Source organism: Bombina bombina, chromosome 2, assembly GCF_027579735.1.
Source record: "Bombina bombina isolate aBomBom1 chromosome 2, aBomBom1.pri, whole genome shotgun sequence".
Lineage (NCBI taxonomy): Eukaryota > Metazoa > Chordata > Amphibia > Anura > Bombinatoridae > Bombina > Bombina bombina.
Genome location: NC_069500.1, coordinates 682824923 through 682845353, shown reverse-complemented (window position 1 = coordinate 682845353; position 20431 = coordinate 682824923). Strand labels below are relative to the sequence as shown.

Genomic DNA, 20431 nt, shown 5'->3' with positions numbered 1-20431 from the left:
GAAGGAACCACAATTTCTCTACTAATGTTGTTGGAATTCACAACTTTAGGTAAAAATTCAAAAGAAGTTCGCAACACTGCCTTATCCTGATGAAAAATCAGAAAAGGAGACTCACAAGAAAGAGCAGATAATTCAGAAACTCTTCTGGCAGAAGAGATTGCCAAAGGAACAAAACTTTCCAAGAAAGTAATTTAATGTCCAATGCATGCATAGGTTCAAACGGAGGAGCTTGAAGAGCCCCCACCAATATCAGACGTCTCTTTTCTGTTAGAGACAAGGTCATGGACACTGAATCTATTTGGAAACCTAAAAAGGTTACTCTTGTCTGAGGAATCAAGGAACTCTTTGGTAAATTGATCCTCCAACCATGTTTTTGAAGAAACGACACAAGTCGATTCGTATGAGATTCTGCAGAATGTGAAGACTGAGCAAGTACCAAAATATCGTCCAAATAAGGAAATACCGCAATACCCTGTTCTCTGATTACAGATAGAAGGGCACCGAGAACCTTTGAAAAGATCCTTGGAGCTGTTGCTAGGCCAAACGGAAGGGCCACAAACTGGTAATGCTTGTCTAGAAAAGAGAATCTCAGAAACTGAAAGTGATCTGGATGAATCGGAATATGAAGATATGCATCCTGTAAATCTATTGTGGACATATAATGCCCTTGCTGAACAAAAGGCAGAATAGTCCTTATAGTTACCATTTTGAATGTTGGTATCCTTACATAACGATTCAATATTTTTAGATCCAGAACTGGTCTGAAGGAATTCTCCTTCTTTGGTACAATGAATAGATTTGAGTAAAACCCCAGACCCTGTTCCAGAACTGGAACTGGCACAATTACTCCAGCCAACTCTAGATCTGAAACACATTTCAGAAATGCCTGAGCCTTCACTGGGTTTATTGGAATGCGAGAGAGAAAAAATCTTCTCGCAGGCGGCCTTACCTTGAAACCTATTCTGTACCCTTGTGAAACAATGTTCTGAATCCAAAGACTGTGAATCGAATTGATCCAAATATCTTTGAAAAATCGTAACCTGCCCCCTACCAGCTGCGCTGGAATGAGGGCAGCACCTTCATGTGGACTTGGGAGCTGGCTTTGACTTTCTAAAAGGCTTGGATTTATTCCAGACTGGAGAAGGTTTCCAAACAGAAACCGTTCCTTTAGGGGAAGGGTCAGGCTTCTGTTCCTTATTCTGACGAAAGGAAAGAAAACGATTAGCAGCCCTGTATTTACCTTTAGATTTTTTGTCCTGAGGCAAAAAAGTTCCTTTCCCCCCCAGTAACAGTTGAAATAATAGAATCCAACTGAGAACCAAATAATGTATTACCTTGGAAAGAAAGAGAAAGCAAAGTTGACTTAGAAGACATATCTGCATTCCAAGTTTTAAGCCATAAAGCTCTTCTGGCTAAAATAGCTAAAGACATATACCTGACATCAATTCTAATGATATCAAAGATGGCATCACAAATAAAGTTATTAGCATGTTGAAGAAGTTTAACAATGCTATGAGTATTATGGTCTGACACTTGTTGCGCTAAAGCCTTTAACCAGAAAGTGGAAGCGGCAGCAACATCAGCCAAAGAAATAGCAGGCCTAAAAAGATTACCTGAACATAAATAAGCTCTCCATAGAAAGGATTCAATCTTCCTATCTAAAGGATCCTTAAAGGAAGTACTATCCGCCGTAGGAATAGTAGTACGTTTAGCAAGAGTAGAGATAGCCCCATCAACTTTAGGGATTTTGTCCCAAAACTCTAATCTGTCAGATGGCACAGGATACAATTTCTTAAACCTTTGAGAAGGAGTAAATGAAGTACCCAGATTATTCCATTCCCTAGAAATTACTTCAGAAATAGCATCAGGGACAGGAAAAACTTCTGGAATAACTAAAGGATCTTTAAAAACCGAATTTAAAAGCTTAGTAGATTTAGTATCAAGAGGACTAGACTCTTCCATATCTAATGCGATTAAAACTTCTTTAAGTAAAGAACGAATAAATTCCATTTTAAATAAATATGAAGATTTATCAGTGTCAATATCTGAGACAGAATAAATCCTCATCAGAAACAGACAAGTCAGAATGATGACGGTCATTTAAAAATTCATCTGAAAAATGAGAAGTTTTAAAAGACTTTTTACGTTTACTGGAAGGAGGAATAACAGACAGAGCCTTCCTAATAGATTTAGAAACAAATTCTTTTATATTAACAGGAACATCCTGAGCATTAGATGTTGAGGGAACAACAACAGGTAATGGAATATTACTAATGGAAATACTATCTGCATTAGCAAGTTTATCATGACATTCATTACAAACTACAGCCGGAGGAACAGTTACCACAAGTTTACAACAAATGCACTTAACTTTGCATCAGGCAGCGTCTTTCCAGAAGTAGATTCTGATCCAGGGTCAATATGCAATATGTAAAAGAAAAAACAACATATAAAGCAAAATTGATCAAATTCCTTAAATGACAGTTTCAGGAATGGGAAAAAATGCCAATGAACAAGCCTCTAGCAACCAGAAGCAATGAAAAAATGAGACTGAAATAATGTGAAAAAAAGGTGGAGACAAGAATGACGCCCACATTTTTTTGGCGCCAAAAATGACGCCCACATTTAAAAAATTTTGGCGCTAAGAATGACGCCACATCCGGTGACGCCGAAATTTTTTGGCGCAAAAACGTCAAAAAAATTACGCAATCACAAACAACTTCCGGCGTCAACTAGGGCGCCGGAAATGAAATTTTTTTTTGCGCCAAAAAAGTCCGCGGCAAAAATGATGCAATAAATTGAAGCATTTTCAGCCCCCGCGAGCCTAACAGCCCACAGGGAAAAAAGTCAATTGAAACAATTTTTAAGGTAAGAAAAAATTATCATTCATATGCATTATCCCAAATAATGAAACTGACTGTCTGAAATAAGGAATACTGATCATCCTGAATCATGGCAAATATAAGTTTAAAGACATATATTTAGAACTTTACATATAAAGTGCCCAACCATAGCTTAGAGTGTCACAAAAAATAAGACTTACTTACCCCAGGACACTCATCTACATATAGTAGATAGCCAAACCAGTACTGAAACGAGAATCCGTAGAGGTAAAGGTATATAAGAGTATATCGTCGATCTGAAAAGGGAGGTAAGAGATGAATCTCTACGACCGATAACAGAGAACCTATTAAATAGATCCCGTAGAAGGAGACCATTGAATTCAAATAGGCAATACTCTCTTCACATCCCTCTGACATTCACTGCACTCTGAGAGGAAAACCGGGCTCCAGCCTGCTGCGAAGCGCATATCAACGTAGAATCTAGCACAAACTTACTTCACCACCTCCACGGGAGGCAAAGTTTGTAAAACTGAATTGTGGGTGTGGTGAGGGGTGTATTTATAGGCATTTTGAGGTTTGGGAAACTTTGCCCCTCCTGGTAGGAATGTATATCCCATACGTCACTAGCTCATGGACTCTTGCTAATTACATGAAAGAAATGGGCGCCAAGCTATTATGAGCTGCGCAACACTTCAAAAACGAAAGTGAAAACCGTTTGTTCCAAGCCGAAAAACACACAGTCTATGAGCCCCATTAAGCAGATATAAATCCCCAAGCTGTTCAAATAATCTCCCTGAAGGAGATATTAACCCTTGATCCTATCAAGGTATAAAGGAGCCACACTGTGACACTGTATAGTGTTTTAAAGTGTATATATAAAAAACAGTCTTACCCTCCAGGATCCATGCTGTGGAACAGGCACAGCCTCTCAAGTGTGACAGTCTTGCAGCAGCGCTTCTGACATGGACTTGAGTGTGTAACAGCAAGCAGTGAAACTCGTCAACACTGATTGCTCAGGAGTTGTTAGTGACAGTCTGGATGGGTTCGCAGAAAAACTTTCCCTGCATCTCCAGACTCTAACTTTCATCAATACTCCTACTGAGAGGTTGACATGATTACTTAAAATTCCAGTTCTTTCTTGAAGGGACATACCCATTACAGGACTATCCAAATCTTCTGACACTTCTCTGCCACCTCCTATAGTGACGAAAGGCAAATAATGACTGGGGGATAGGGGAAGTGGGAGGGATATTTAAGCCTTTGGCTGGGGTGTCTGTCTCCTCCTGGTGGCCAGGTGTTGTATTTCCCAACAGTAAGGAATGAAGTCGTGGACTCTCCTGCCTTATGGTAGGAAAGTATGCAACAAGGAACAAGTGGCCGCCTTGCATTTCTGTTCCACAGAAGTGTCATTTTTAAAGGCCCAAGAGAGGAGACAGTCCTAGTGGAAAGAGTCGTAATTCTCTCAGGAAACTGCTGTCCAGCTGTCTTATAAGCTAACCGAATAACACTTCTCAACCAAAAAGAAAGAGTAGAAGAAGTTACCTTCTGGTCCTTATCTTTACCAGAGAATACAACAAAAAAGACAGAAGACTGTCGAAGGTACCTAGTTGCCTGCAGATAGAACTGCAGAGTATGCACAACATCCAAGTTATGCAACAGACATTCCTTCTGACAAGAAGGATTAGGACAAAATGAAGGAATAACAATTTCCTGATTGATATTGCGGTCCAACACCACCTTAGAAAGAACTCCCAAATCAGTACAAAGGACCGCCTTATCCGCATAAAAAATAAGGTAAGGGGGATCACACTGCAGGGTCGATATCTCAAAGACTCTGCGAGTGGATGAAAAAGGGAGAAGAAACAAAACATTCCAAGATAAATTAATATCCACAGCGTGCATAGGCTCAAACAGAGCCTGCTGCAGAACCCAAAGAACAAGTTTAAGGCTCCATGGAGGAGCAACAGGTTCAAACAAATCTGACCAAAGCCTGAACAAAAGATTGAACATCTGCCAAATCTGCCAGACGTGTATGCAAAATAATAATAAAAGCAGAAATCTGACCCTTCAGAGTACTGACTGACAAACATTTCTCCAGGCCCTCTTGAAGAAAGGATAGGTGAGAGTTCCCCGCCTCCATGAGAAACCCCTAGATTCGCCCTTAGGTAATTCTTGCGTGTTACCGGCTTACGAGCCTGAAGCATGGTATCAATAACCCTTTCTAAATAAATCTTGTCTCGACAAGACTAGGTGTTCAACCTCCAAGCAGTCAGCTTCAGAGAATCTAGGTTTGGATGAAGAAAAAGACCCTGAAGCTTAAGGTCCTTCCTCAGAGAGACAATTTCCATGGGAAAAAGGATGACATACCAAATTCAGCAAGGCCAAGCTGGAGCAATCAGAATCCGCAAAGCCTACTCTTGTATGATACAGGCTATCCCCCTAGGATGAACCGGAGGAAACAGGAAAATGAGACCGAAGTCCCATGGGATCGCTAGAGCATCGACCAGAGCTGCATGCGGATGCCTTGAACCCTGATCCGTATTTTAGCAGTATTGGCGTTTAGACAAGACGCTATCAGATCCAACTCCGGAACTCCCCACCTGAAAGTTATCATAGAGAATACATCCTAATGAAGTGCCCACTCCCCTGGATGAAAAGTCTGTCTGCTCATAAATATTCCGCTTCCCAGTTGTCCACCCTTGAGATGTAGATGGCAAAAAGGTGACAACTGTGAGACTCCGGTCACTGAAGAATACGAGTCACCTCCTTCATAGCTAAGGAGCTCCTAGATCCTCCCTGGTGGTTGATATACGCCAATGAGGTAAAGTTGTGTGATTTAAATCTGATAAACCAGACCACACACCTTAATTCTAATGAGTGCTTGAGATCTTTCCAACATGGAGCCCCTGTCAAACATAACAGAAAAACTGAAAACAGACTGCGGCAGCCTTCCAACGAAAACAGAAGCTAATCTATGCAGTCTTAGATGTATCAGGGCAAAGCACAACGCTAGAGTCGCGACCGTGATCATCAGAGGAAGGGAACATAACAGGCATAAGTCTGTGAACAAAAAGCCACCTGTGCAACTACAATCAGGCGCTTCACCATAACTGTGTCCACAAATAGTAGAGTACACAAACACCTTAAAAATGGATCATGCAGGGATAAAAAGTGGGATAATAGTATCGTCATGACACCTGGTCCCCACACACCATAAAGCCTGGGCTTACAGTATAAATGGCCGGCCATGGTATCAGCAAAAACCCCTGTCCCTGGCAGAAAGCCAGATATCTGCTCAGCCGCAACATATCCCTTAACAGCGGATATATACATATAAATAAAATATACAAACCCCTTCTGAGGGTAGCAGGTGCCACTAGGTCCCTGATTATCCCAGTCCTATTTCATGATTTCCTGAGAGACGAATAGTAAAGGACTTACCCTCCAGGGTCTTCTGCTGTGGAGCAGTCACAGCAGCTCCAGGTCTGTTAGCCTCATCCAACTGCTGACACGGACCTGAAAATACAAGAAAAGCAGAATAACTAACCCTGGTTTTCTATACATGGGTTAGCATGAATGTTTGAGTAAAAGTAAGGACTACCTCACTAACCTCCAACAGCTAATAGCCACCATTACTCTTACTAAAGAGGATTACATGGACACAGCAATGCCGCAATCCTTGCTTGCAGGGAGAAGTACACATTAAAGGATTAAATACTTGATTTTCTTCAGACACCATATTCGCACATCCTTCCAAATGTACAAGGCAAAGAATGACTGGGGGTTTATGGGAAGTGGGAGTGATACTTAACAACTTTGCTGGGGTGTTCTTTGCCTCCTCCTGGTGGCCAGGAGTTGAATTCCCAAGTAGTAATTGAATGGATTTGTGGACTCTCCATGCCATTAGAAAGAAATTAATATTCAATCTGAGAACAGAAAACACTCCTCTGAGCGTGCAAAAAAACCTGACATCTAAAAAGTAGATTTTGCGCGCCAAAACCCGGTGCATATATATGGTGCGAATATGCGCTAACCTGACATGCGGGTAAACTATAAAAAAACTAAAGGGATGTACGCTAACCTGAAGGCGAAAATCGGCACGCAGGTAAACTATAGAAAGACTAAAGGGATGAGAGCAAACCAGACAAGTGCAACCCTCAACCCTGACGTGTGCAAACCAGAGGCCGATGTGTGAAAAAAATAACAGTCCCAGGGCCATATATATTAACAAATATATAAATAACTATAAAAGTGCCTAAAATATAGCAAAATTGGTGTTTAGAATGTTAATAATCCACTAGCAATCAAGCAGACAGCCAAACCAGTACTGAAACAAATCAGCAGAGGTTATGGAATCCATATTGTAGTTCCATAAAGGAAGGCAAAAGTCCCTGAGACCAATTATAGCGGGTTTATGAAGAATTTCCCATGAGGTGAAAAAAAGATACAAAAACCATACCCCAAATACATCTCTCTGACAAGCATTTTACTATGAGGGTAAACTAGGCCTCAACATAAACTGAAAACCCCTCTTTATGAAGAAACAAATGCACATCTTCTTTCTTCAACCACCTGCAGCTGAGACAAAGTAAAGACTGAGGTATGTGTGAGGTGGGAGGGGTTTTATAGAGCTCTTGGGGTTTGGGAATATTTGCCTCCTCCTAGTGGTAGAGAAGAGTAATTCCCATGAGTAAAGGATTGTGGACTCTCACCAACCGTATGACACTTTTTAATGAGTAAGTAATATATCAAGATTTTGGTAATATCTCCTTTGGCTTAATGTTCTAAAACGTACCTCGTGTATAAGAGCTGTCAACATCTGCTGGTAGCTGCGCCCCCGACTGGCAAGAAAGCGATTAATTGGTCTGCCATCTTTGTCTGTTTGCACAGGTAGATCATAACATAGCAACATGCCAGCTGTGAAAAGTTAAAGGCAGTTTAAGTTTACAGGCAGTAACTATTTCTGCACCAATCTGTTTTAAATCTGGTTCTGATGTGAGAAAACCCAAAATATATTTATAAATTTATAATCACCCACTAAGTTCTTGTTTATCAATTGATATGCCAATGTTTTTACCAAGAAAACTGTGAGGGGGAAACTATTAACCAAATCTAGTACAAAGTATTAGTTAGACACTGACGTACAAATCAAGTAAGCGTGTTTCTTTTTTTTTAACATGATAACCAGTTAAAAATTACATTCCTATAACCACTTGCTTTCAGTTTTGCTTCTTCCAGGAGCAGGATATTTCATCCCTAATTCAGGGCCCTCCCATATCATATAAAACACAAACTCCAGAATTTATCAGGTGGTTAGAGGTGGTGCCCTTACAGCATTATTGAAAGACATGTACATATATATAGAAACAAATGAGGACTAATATACATTATCATAACGTTCTCAAAAAAAATATAATTTTGAATAGTTGCAGCTCCTCTATAGACGGTTCAGGGTAGAGCACCAATCACCTGGAGAAAATATAGAAAACAAAGAGGGCGCTTCAATAGTGCATTAATTGGTTGACTTTCAGAATAAAGTAATCAAAACACAACACACTCACTGGATTGTTTTATTTTCTGTTAAGTTATTTTATAGACAGGAGCTCCTAACTACAAAGAGAACTAGCTGTGAAGCTGCCAACATACCCAGACTGCAAACTTTGCACATTTACTTTATTCTGAAAGTCAACCAGTTAATGCACTATTGGAACAACCTCTCTCTTTTTAAATTTTGTCCAAAAACTTGTCTGTAGCAAATTATTAAGGACTTCAATTGAGCCACATCACTTTAAAAATGTCACCTCCTCACAAATAAGAAACAACCAAGAACGGACTAACCACAAACTCTGATCCTTTATTCCTATTACAGAGGATAAGAAATCTGCCTTTTATAATATTCCAATTTGTCCCCTTGATTGTTTAAAAGGAATCCTTTAAAAGGAACATTATACACTCATTTTTTCTTTGCATAAATGTTTTGCAGATGATCTATTTATATAGCCCATAAACTAGTTGTTTTTTTTTTAAAAAAAAAATGTATAGTTTTGCTTAGTTTTAAATAGCATTGCTCTGATTTTAAGACTCCTAACCAAGCCCCAAAGTTTTATGAGAATACCGTCAGATACCTACTCCAGCTTGTTCTGGTTTGTGTAAAGGGTCTTTTCATATGCAAAATAAGTTATTTCCCACTTGCAGTGGGCTTTCCAGCTACCTTTTCAACTGAGCTAAACTGAGAGCTTCAAAGTAAGTTTTTAAACAGTTTTATACTGTATTTTTATATCAATATCTGTGCATCTTCTTCTTTATAGTAGTGTCTATTACATGCAGTTATATGAAAAATTGGTGTATACTGTCCCTTTAACTGCTAGACTTCATTTGATCTACTGTTATATCAATCCTCATACACATAATTAAATTATTATCATTTTTTATACAAATTATCCTTTCTATTTTTATATACAAATTGTCATTCCTATTGTAACATATCACAACCATATGAGGCTCTTAAATATAGTTAGTATATCTAATTGTTAAACAAATATCAATATACAATTTAAGGCCTATAAGGACTACAATTCCCATAATGTGAGTAACCGGAAGTGATGTCATCGCTATCCCAGAACCGGAAGTGACATTGTTATACCGGAAGTGATCTTACATGTTGATCACGCTGGCCACGTGCATCTAATTCCGATCATTATAACCTTTCTAGCATATAGAGAATTATTCATTATGGTTAAGGGCAACATAGGAACAACACAATTATTTTTAATTGAAAAAGTTTTTTATTGATTTTTTTCCTCCTAGTTACATAAAAAAGAAAATGCAAATGTCACATCAACATAACTTAATACAAATTGAGGCATATCTCGGCAGGTCAGCATGTCATATAAACATCAATACATTTTACTGTAAATTCCAGGTCACATTATGAACCAATTCAATATAATATCCATTATAATAATACACAGTACCTCTAACTCACCCTTACTCCCATCTCTTACTCCATAGGGATACCGGTCAACTAATACATCCATTGGAGAACTTACCAAATAATAAACACTCTCATAATTTAGGTTATTGACCAACAACCCTGGCCCCGAATACATAATCCATGGTTCCCAGACAGAAATAAACTGTTCTTCAGTATCAAGCAAATTAGCTGCATTGTTACTCATTTGGTAATAGTAACCAATTTTATTTAAGATAATCTGAAAGTTAGGGACCTCGACTTTCCATTACTGGGCTATTGTTACCCTAACTATAGTAAAGATGGTAAATATTAACTTATTTTGTGCCCTGTTGAAATCTGGAACAGGCTCATGCAGAAGAGCTTGAGAAGCCGACACTCTAAAAGGACATCCAAAAATGTTGCTCAATAGACCAAAGGTTTGTGACCAAATGTTTGCTACCCGTGGGCAGTTCCATCACATGTGTGAGTAAGTACCAATCTCATCACACCCTCTCAGACATTTTCTATTATCCGTCTCTAGATTATGGAGTCTCGATGGGTGAAAGTACCAAAGAAAAGCAGTCTTCATGTAGTTTTCTTTTAAATGAGCGCATATGGAAAAGGAGGGTCCCCTAAACAGAACATTGTTCCATTTTTCTAAAGGCCAAGTAAATTGAAATTCTTCCTCCCACTTTTGCATATAAGGAAGCTTATAAGTCGTCAATGGAGAGTTAAAAATAGCATACAGTCCAGTAATGGTCCCTCTCATTCTCTGTCTAGCTAAGCAAATTTGTTCTAAGTATGTGGTGCTCCCCTTATATGAGTTACCTATCTCCTCGCAAACTCTTGCCCTCAACTGAAGATACTGGTACCAACTGGGTCTATCCTGATCCTTAAGGCTAGCATATGTGTTAAAGTCCATAAAGTTCTGTCCCCTCAAGGTGTCTGCAATTCTGTACAGCCCCCTATTGGCCCACTTATTCTGAAGCCCCAAGTCAAATGTAGTAGATAGTGTTACTAGCGGCATTGCCTTGGAAGTATCTGATATTAGCTTAAATTTAGCAGACAAAGAGTCCCATAGCAAGACAGTGCAACTGCTACAAAAGTTTTCCATATATTAGGCCTATGAGTTCTATTAGACCATAAAAGTTTATAAATTGGCTCCACCCCAACCATATCTGACTCCAGTTGTACCCACTGAATATTATCAACTTTATTATGCCATAATGCAGTCTGAGCCACACGGGCCGCACGGTAATATGCTAGAAAATCTGGCAATCCCATTCCTCCCCCTCTTCTGCTTCGACAGAGAGTGTGTTTATTAGTTCTTGCTCTTTTACCTTGCCAAATAAACAAAATTATATATTTCTGGAGTTGTGTAAGCGTTTTGGTGGGCACTGAGACTGGTAAGCATCTAAATAGATATAATATTTTTGGGAGAATTGTCATTTTAACTCCAATGATCCTGCCATATAACGGAATTTTCATTTTTTCCCATTTCTGAAGCAAGTTTTTAATCTGTGATATCAGAGGGGTATAGTTAAGTCGATAAAGATCCTCAATCCTATTTGTAAGCATCACTCCCAAATATCTCATTCCCCTCTCAGCCCATGAGAAACAGAAAATAATCTCCATGAGTTTTTTAGTGTGAGCTGGTAAATTGATACTAAGAGCCTCACACTTATCATTGTTGATTTTATAACCTGATATCGCAGCAAACTTATCAATAGTGGAATATAGTACTGGGAGAGAAATAAGTGGCTTTGTGATTGAAAGAATAATATCGTCTGCAAAAAGACTGATTTTATATTCCTTTGCATTTATATTTATGCCTGTAATATCTACATTTCGTCTGATGTTGGCCGCTAAGGGTTCGATACACAGGGCAAATAAAAGCGGGGAGAGAGGTCATCCCTGTCTGGTACGATTTGCAATTTCAATGGGCTTTGACTTATACCTCGCAACCTTAACAAATGCTGAGAGATGAGAGTATATTGTGGAGATCGCTTTTCTAAAGTGTCCCGTTATGCCAAATGCATCCAGCACCCTATCAAGGTAGTCCCAGTAAATACGATCGAATGCCTTCTCTGCATCCAGAGAAAGGAACAGAGAAGGCATCCTGTTAACCGACGCAAGATTAATCAAATCAATCACCTTTATCACGTTATCTGGGGCCTCCCTATTCGCTATGAACCCTAACTGATCCGGATGGACTAATTTAGGCATTAGTTTGTTAAGTCTGGTAGCTAAAATTTTAGAGAAAATCTTTATATCTTGATTAATTAAAGATATAGGGCGATAATTTTTGCAGTGTTGCTTATTTTTCCCGGCTTCGGAATTACTGAAATCCGAGCTAGTAGGAATTATTTCGGGACATATCCCCCTTTTAACATGTGGTTAAAGGTGTTCACTAATAAGGGGCCCAATTCGTCTACAAATGTCTTCTAAAAAAACAGAATTTATGTTTACCTGATAAATTTCTTTCTCCAACAGGTGTGTCCGGTCCACGGCGTCATCCTTACTTGTGGGATATTCTCTTCCCCAACAGGAAATGGCAAAGAGCCCAGCAAAGCTGGTCACATGATCCCTCCTAGGCTCCGCCTACCCCAGTCATTCGACCGACGTTAAGGAGGAATATTTGCATAGGAGAAACCATATGGTACCGTGGTGACTGTAGTTAAAGAAAATAAAATATCAGACCTGATTAAAAAAACCAGGGCGGGCCGTGGACCGGACACACCGTTGGAGAAAGAAATTTATCAGGTAAACATAAATTCTGTTTTCTCCAACATAGGTGTGTCCGGTCCACGGCGTCATCCTTACTTGTGGGAACCAATACCAAAGCTTTAGGACACGGATGAAGGGAGGGAGCAAATCAGGTCACCTAAATGGAAGGCACCACGGCTTGCAAAACCTTTCTCCCAAAAATAGCCTCAGAAGAAGCAAAAGTATCAAACTTGTAAAATTTGGTAAAAGTGTGCAGTGAAGACCAAGTCGCTGCCCTACATATCTGATCAACAGAAGCCTCGTTCTTGAAGGCCCATGTGGAAGCCACAGCCCTAGTGGAATGAGCTGTGATTCTTTCGGGAGGCTGCCGTCCGGCAGTCTCGTAAGCCAATCTGATGATGCTTTTAATCCAAAAAGAGAGAGAGGTAGAAGTTGCTTTTTGACCTCTCCTTTTACCTGAATAAACAACAAACAAGGAAGATGTTTGTCTAAAATCCTTTGTAGCATCTAAATAGAATTTTAGAGCGCGAACAACATCCAAATTGTGCAACAAACGTTCCTTCTTTGAAACTGGTTTTGGACACAGAGAAGGTACGATAATCTCCTGGTTAATGTTTTTGTTAGAAACAACTTTTGGAAGAAAACCAGGTTTAGTACGTAAAACCACCTTATCTGCATGGAACACCAGATAAGGAGGAGAACACTGCAGAGCAGATAATTCTGAGACTCTTCTAGCAGAAGAAATCGCAACTAAAAACAAAACTTTCCAAGATAATAACTTAATATCAACGGAATGTAAGGGTTCAAATGGAACCCCCTGAAGAACTGAAAGAACTAAATTGAGACTCCAAGGAGGAGTCAAAGGTTTGTAAACAGGCTTGATTCTAACCAGAGCCTGAACAAAGGCTTGAACATCTGGCACAGCTGCCAGCTTTTTGTGAAGTAATACCGACAAGGCAGAAATCTGTCCCTTCAGGGAACTTGCAGATAATCCTTTTTCCAATCCTTCTTGAAGGAAGGATAGAATCCTAGGAATCTTAACCTTGTCCCAAGGGAATCCTTTAGATTCACACCAACAGATATATTTTTTCCAAATTTTGTGGTAAATCTTTCTAGTCACAGGCTTTCTGGCCTGAACAAGAGTATCGATAACAGAATCTGAGAATCCTCGCTTCGATAAAATCAAGCGTTCAATCTCCAAGCAGTCAGCTGGAGTGAAACCAGATTCGGATGTTCGAACGGACCCTGAACAAGAAGGTCTCGTCTCAAAGGTAGCTTCCAAGGTGGAGCCGATGACATATTCACCAGATCTGCATACCAAGTCCTGCGTGGCCACGCAGGAGCTATCAAGATCACCGACGCCCTCTCCTGCTTGATCCTGGCTATCAGCCTGGGGATGAGAGGAAATGGCGGGAACACATAAGCTAGTTTGAAGGTCCAAGGTGCTACTAGTGCATCCACTAGAGCCGCCTTGGGATCCCTGGATCTGGCCCCGTAGCAAGGAACTTTGAAGTTCTGACGAGAGGCCATCAGATCCATGTCTGGAATGCCCCACAGGTGAGTGACTTGGGCAAAGATTTCCGGATGGAGTTCCCACTCCCCCGGATGCAATGTCTGCCGACTCAGAAAATCCGCTTCCCAATTTTCCACTCCTGGGATGTGGATAGCAGACAGGTGGCAGGAGTGAGACTCCGCCCAAAGAATAATTTTGGTTACTTCTTCCATCGCTAGGGAACTCCTTGTTCCCCCCTGATGGTTGATGTACGCAACAGTCGTCATGTTGTCTGATTGAAACCGTATGAACCTGGTCCTCGCAAGCTGGGGCCAGGCCTGGAGAGCATTGAATATCGCTCTCAGTTCCAGAATATTTATCGGTAGAAGAGATTCTTCCCGAGACCAAAGACCCTGAGCTTTCAGGGATCCCCAGACCGCGCCCCAGCCTATCAGACTGGCGTCGGTCGTGACAATGACCCACTCTGGTCTGTGGAACATCATCCCTTGAGACAGATTGTCCAGGGACAGCCACCAACGGAGTGAGTCTCTGGTCCTCTGATTTACTTGTATCTTCGGAGACAAGTCTGTATAGTCCCCATTCCACTGACTGAGCATGCACAGTTGTAATGGTCTTAGATGAATGCGCGCAAAAGGAACTATGTCCATCGCCGCCACCATCAACCCGATCACTTCCATGCACTGAGCTATGGAAGGAAGAGGAACGGAATGAAGTATCCGACAAGAGTCCAGAAGCTTTGTTTTTCTGGCCTCTGTTAGAAAGATCCTCATTTCTAAGGAGTCTATAATTGTTCCCAAGAAGGGAACCCTTGTTGACGGGGATAGAGAACTCTTTTCCACGTTCACTTTCCAGCCGTGAGATCTGAGAAAGGCCAGGACAATGTCCGTGTGAGCCTTTGCTTGAGGAAGGGACGACGCTTGAATCAGAATGTCGTCCAGGTAAGGTACTACTGCAATGCCCCTTGGTCTTAGCACCGCTAGAAGGGACCCTAGTACCTTTGTGAAAATCCTTGGAGCAGTGGCTAATCCGAAAGGAAGCGCCACGAACTGGTAATGTTTGTCCAGGAATGCAAACCTTAGGAACCGATGATGTTCCTTGTGGATAGGAATATGTAGATACGCATCCTTTAAATCCACCGTGGTCATGAATTGACCTTCCTGGATGGAAGGAAGGATAGTTCGAATGGTTTCCATCTTGAACGATGGGACCTTGAGAAATTTGTTTAAGATCTTGAGATCTAGGATTGGTCTGAACGTTCCCTCTTTTTTGGGAACTATGAACAGATTGGAGTAGAACCCCATCCCTTGTTCTCTTAATGGAACAGGATGAATCACTCCCATTTTTAACAGGTCTTCTACACAATGTAAGAACGCCTGTCTTTTTATGTGGTCTGAAGACAACTGCGACCTGTGGAACCTCCCCCTTGGGGGAAGTCCCTTGAATTCCAGAAGATAACCCTGGGAGACTATTTCTAGCGCCCAAGGATCCAGAACATCTCTTGCCCAAGCCTGAGCGAAGAGAGAGAGTCTGCCCCCCACCAGATCCGGTCCCGGATCGGGGGCCAATATTTCATGCTGTCTTGGTAGCAGTGGCAGGTTTCTTGGCCTGCTTTCCCTTGTTCCAGCCTTGCATTGGTCTCCAAGCTGGCTTGGCCTGAGAAGTATTACCCTCTTGCTTAGAGGACGTAGCACCTTGGGCTGGTCCGTTTTTACGAAAGGGACGAAAATTAGGTCTATTTTTTGCCTTGAAAGGCCGATCCTGAGGAAGGGTGTGGCCCTTACCCCCAGTGATATCAGAGATAATCTCTTTCAAGTCAGGACCAAACAACGTTTTCCCCTTGAAAGGAATGTTTAGTAGCTTGTTCTTGGAAGACGCATCAGCCGACCAAGATTTCAACCAAAGCGCTCTGCGCGCCACAATAGCAAACCCAGAGTTCTTAGCCGCTAACTTAGCCAATTGCAAAGAGGCGTCTAGAGTGAAAGAATTAGCCAATTTGAGAGCATTGATTCTGTCCATAATCTCCTCATAAGGAGGAGAGTCACTATCGAGCACCTTAAGCAGTTCATCAAACCAGAAATATGCGGCAGTAGTGACAGGGACAATGCATGAAATGGGTTGTAGAAGGTAATCCTGCTGAACAAACATCTTTTTAAGCAAACCTTCTAATTTTTTATCCATAGGATCTTTGAAAGCACAACTATCCTCTATGGGAATAGTGGTGCGTTTGTTTAAAGTAGAAACCGCTCCCTCGACCTTGGGGACTGACTGCCATAAGTCCTTTCTGGGGTCGACCATAGGAAACAATTTTTTAAATATGGGGGGAGGGACGAAAGGAATACCGGGCCTTTCCCATTCTTTATTAACAATGTCCGCCACCCGCTTGGGTATAGGAAAAGCTTCTGGGAGCCCCGGCACCTCTAGGAACTTGTCCATTTTACATAGTTTCTCTGGGATGACTAAATTTTCACAATCATCCAGAGTGGATAATACCTCCTTAAGCAAAATGCGGAGATGTTCCAATTTAAATTTAAATGTAATCACATCAGATTCAGCCTGCTGAGAAATGTTCCCTAAATCAGTAATTTCTCCCTCAGACAAAACCTCCCTGGCCCCCTCAGATTGGGTTAGGGGCCCTTCAGAGATATTAATATCAGCGTCGTCATGCTCTTCAGTAACTAAAACAGAGCAGCCACGCTTACGCTGACAAGGGTTCATTTTGGCTAAAATGTTTTTGACAGAATTATCCATTACAGCCGTTAATTGTTGCATAGTAAGGAGTATTGGCGCGCTAGATGTACTAGGGGCCTCCTGAGTGGGCAAGACTCGTGTAGACGAAGGAGGGAATGATGCAGTACCATGCTTACTCCCCTCACTTGAGGAATCATCTTGGGCATCATTGTCATTATCACATAAATCACATTTATTTAAATGAATAGGAATTCTGGCTTCCCCACATTCAGAACACAGTCTATCTGGTAGTTCAGACATGTTAAACAGGCATAAACTTGATCAGAAAGTACAAAAAACGTTTTAAAATAAAACCGTTACTGTCACTTTAAATTTTAAACTGAACACACTTTATTACTGCAATTGCGAAAAAACATGAAGGAATTGTTCAAAATTCACCAAATTTTCACCACAGCGTCTTAAAGCTTTGAAAATATTGCACACCAATTTTGGAAGCTTTAACCCTTAAAATAACGGAACCGGAGCCGTTTTAAGCTTTAAACCCCTTTACAGTCCCTGGTATCTGCTTTGCTGAGACCCAACCAAACCCAAAGGGGAATACGATACCAAATGACGCCTTCAGAAGTCTTTTATAAGTATCAGAGCTCCTCTCACATGCGACTGCATGCCATGCCTCTCAAAAACAAGTGCGCAACACCGGCGCGAAAATGAGACTCTGCCTATGCTTTGGGAAAGCCCCTAAAGAATAAGGTGTCTAAAACAGTGCCTGCCGATATTATTATATCAAAATACCCAGATAAAATGATTCCTCAAGGCTAAATATGTGTTAATAATCAATCGATTTAGCCCAGAAAAAGTCTACAGTTTAAATAAGCCCTTGTGAAGCCCTTATTTACAATCGTAATAAACATGGCTTACCGGATCCCATAGGGAAAATGACAGCTTCCAGCATTACATCGTCTTGTTAGAATGTGTCATACCTCAAGCAGTAAGAGACTGCACACTGTTCCCCCAACTGAAGTTAATTGCTCTCAACAGTCCTGTGTGGAACAGCCATGGATTTTAGTTACGGTTGCTAAAATCATTTTCCTCATACAAACAGAATTCTTCATCTCTTTTCTGTTTCTGAGTAAATAGTACGTACCAGCACTATTTGAAAATAACAAACTCTTGATTGAATAATGAAAAACTACAGTTAAACACTAAAAAACTCTAAGCCATCTCCGTGGAGATGTTGCCTGTACAACGGCAAAGAGAATGACTGGGGTAGGCGGAGCCTAGGAGGGATCATGTGACCAGCTTTGCTGGGCTCTTTGCCATTTCCTGTTGGGGAAGAGAATATCCCACAAGTAAGGATGACGCCGTGGACCGGACACACCTATGTTGGAGAAATACCAGTATATCCATCCGGACAAGGTGCTTTATTGATTTTTAGGTGTTTGATTGTCTGTCTAATTTCAGCTAAAGTGATAGGTGCATTTAGTCCATCTACATCATCTGCATCAAGCTTAGGCAGGTCACCATGACCCAAAAATTCCTGGCAGTTTTCAAATTGTCAGGGATTCCTGTCTCCCCGAGGGAGGGCATATAGTGATTGGTAATATGACGCAAATGTATCTGCTATAGTTTGTGGATGGTTAGTGGTAGAACCATCTGGTTTCTGCAACTGTGGAATCGTGAGCTGTGTCATATCTTTCAGTCTACAAGCTAACATTCTATCCGGCTTGTTAGCGTGAATGAAATACTGTGTGTCAATAAGTTTTAGGGATCTAGATGCTTCCTGGGACAAAAATTTATCTAGCTCCTCCCTTTTACCATTTAATCTTTTGAGCGTGTTTGCGCTCTGAGTAGTGCAATGATGAATGTGTAGTTGCTTAATGTCTTCCTTCAGTCTCTCACCATAGGTATGTGCCGCCTTTAATTTAGAGCTAGATTCTCTAATTAATATGCCTCTGGTAAAGGCCTTAAGCGCCCCCCACACATAGGACGGATTTTCTACTGACTGTTGATTGGAACCAATAAAAGCTCCAATTTCCTTTTTCAAAAACTCTAGGAATAATTTATCTTTGAATAGGGTAGGGTTTAAGTGCCAACTCTTATTTCTAAGCGGACCTATTAAGCCTGAAAGTGACGGTAAAACCACATTATGGTCTGACTATGCTAACTATTATGTCCGATTTTATAATTAATATTTGGCTCACTAGAATATGGTCAATTCTTGAATAGACCTTATGGGCTAAGGAATAAAAGGTATTGTCCCTATTTTTCCCGTTCTGAACTCTCCAACTATCTAATAGGTTATGATCTAACAAAAAATCATACAGGACTTTTCTAAATTTTTGTGTTTGAGATACTGATCTCATCCCTGATCTGTCCATTTCTGGATCTACTACCATGTTGAAATCTCCCCCAATGATTAGCCTGTACTGTTTCCAGTACGTTAATAACTTACTGATTTTAACCAAGAACGGGGCTTGAGATTCATTAGGGGCATAGATGTTACCTATTACAACTGGGGTGTCATGGATTTTACCTCTAAGAATTATGTATCTACCCTGTGTATCAATAAAAGCCTCTTCTTCCTGGAAGTTGATATTATTGTGCATAAGTATAGAGACACCACACTTTTTCCTACTACAAGTGGCATGATACTGCAATGAATACGCTCTGTCCCAATATTTAGGGGTTGCAGTCTTGGTGAAATGTGTCTCCTGCATGAAAATAATGTGTGCCCCTAGGGATTTGTACATGCTAATGGCTTTTCGCCTTTTTACATTGGAATGCAGACCTTTAACATTATGCGTAAGCACCTTAAGTGACATATATGTAACGATTAATATTTGCTTTCAACATGTGTACATTGCTAGACATTTCTTTAAATAACCGTAGTTCACCTCTCCCTAACAGGAGACGAGAACTTGCATGAACTGAACAAAATAAGGATTGGACCCTAAATACAATCTTATACATTCGGTATCTGAAAACCAACGACTGTGAAGACCTTGACGTGTTGAGGAAAAAACAAACATTGCCAACAATAACATGAAACTGTAGAACTGAATATATAATCAACATTATTTGTAACCCGACATCCGGGTTTACGAGCATAACCAAAAGAAAACAAAAAACAACCAGGGAAAACCTGTAAGAAAACTGTTAGCGGACTCAGTGGGAAGGGAAAGGGGAAAGGGAAGACAAGGGAAAAGGTCCAACAAGAGGGTTATCAAGAATGAAGTCCACCAGGAACTCCAGACTGAACCAGTGAACTTAATGAAAAGTAAGAACACTAGTCACTCTTTATTAGCTTCTCCACTCATGAAGAATTAGTAATTAAAGTATCGACAATGGGTAACAGAAGTGTCTCCAACTGCTCTCCTCAGGTAGGGCTCTCCTGAATCCTGCTAGGCCGAGCGTTTTTGCCATTCTTGCCCCCAGATGTCCATTCTTTCGTAATTGCTTTACGCTGAGGCTTTGGGGAAGAAGTCTCTGTGTCATTGGTGTTCTCTAGCTTTAGTTTCTCCAAAATGCTTTGTCCTTCCGAGATAGATGAGGAGGACTATGAAGACTTCTCATACATGAAAATAAGCTTGAATGGGAAACCCCAACGATATTTGATCTGTGCCTTTATTAACACCGAAACCACTGGTTTAAGCTCTCTTCTCCTCCTAAGGGTGGTTGGCGAGAGGTCTGTGAATAGCTGCAAGGCAT

The 20431-nt window shown here is 40.8% G+C and overlaps 1 protein-coding gene across 1 annotated transcript in view; it reads right to left on the bottom strand.

The window, feature by feature from the left end:
- The window catches only part of FOCAD (focadhesin), a 1237844-nt gene that overhangs the window by 409309 nt on the left and 808104 nt on the right, over positions 1-20431 (bottom strand). The window contains 1 exon segment of the mRNA XM_053702659.1: positions 7639-7760. Coding sequence (XP_053558634.1) covers positions 7639-7760 — 122 coding nt within the window.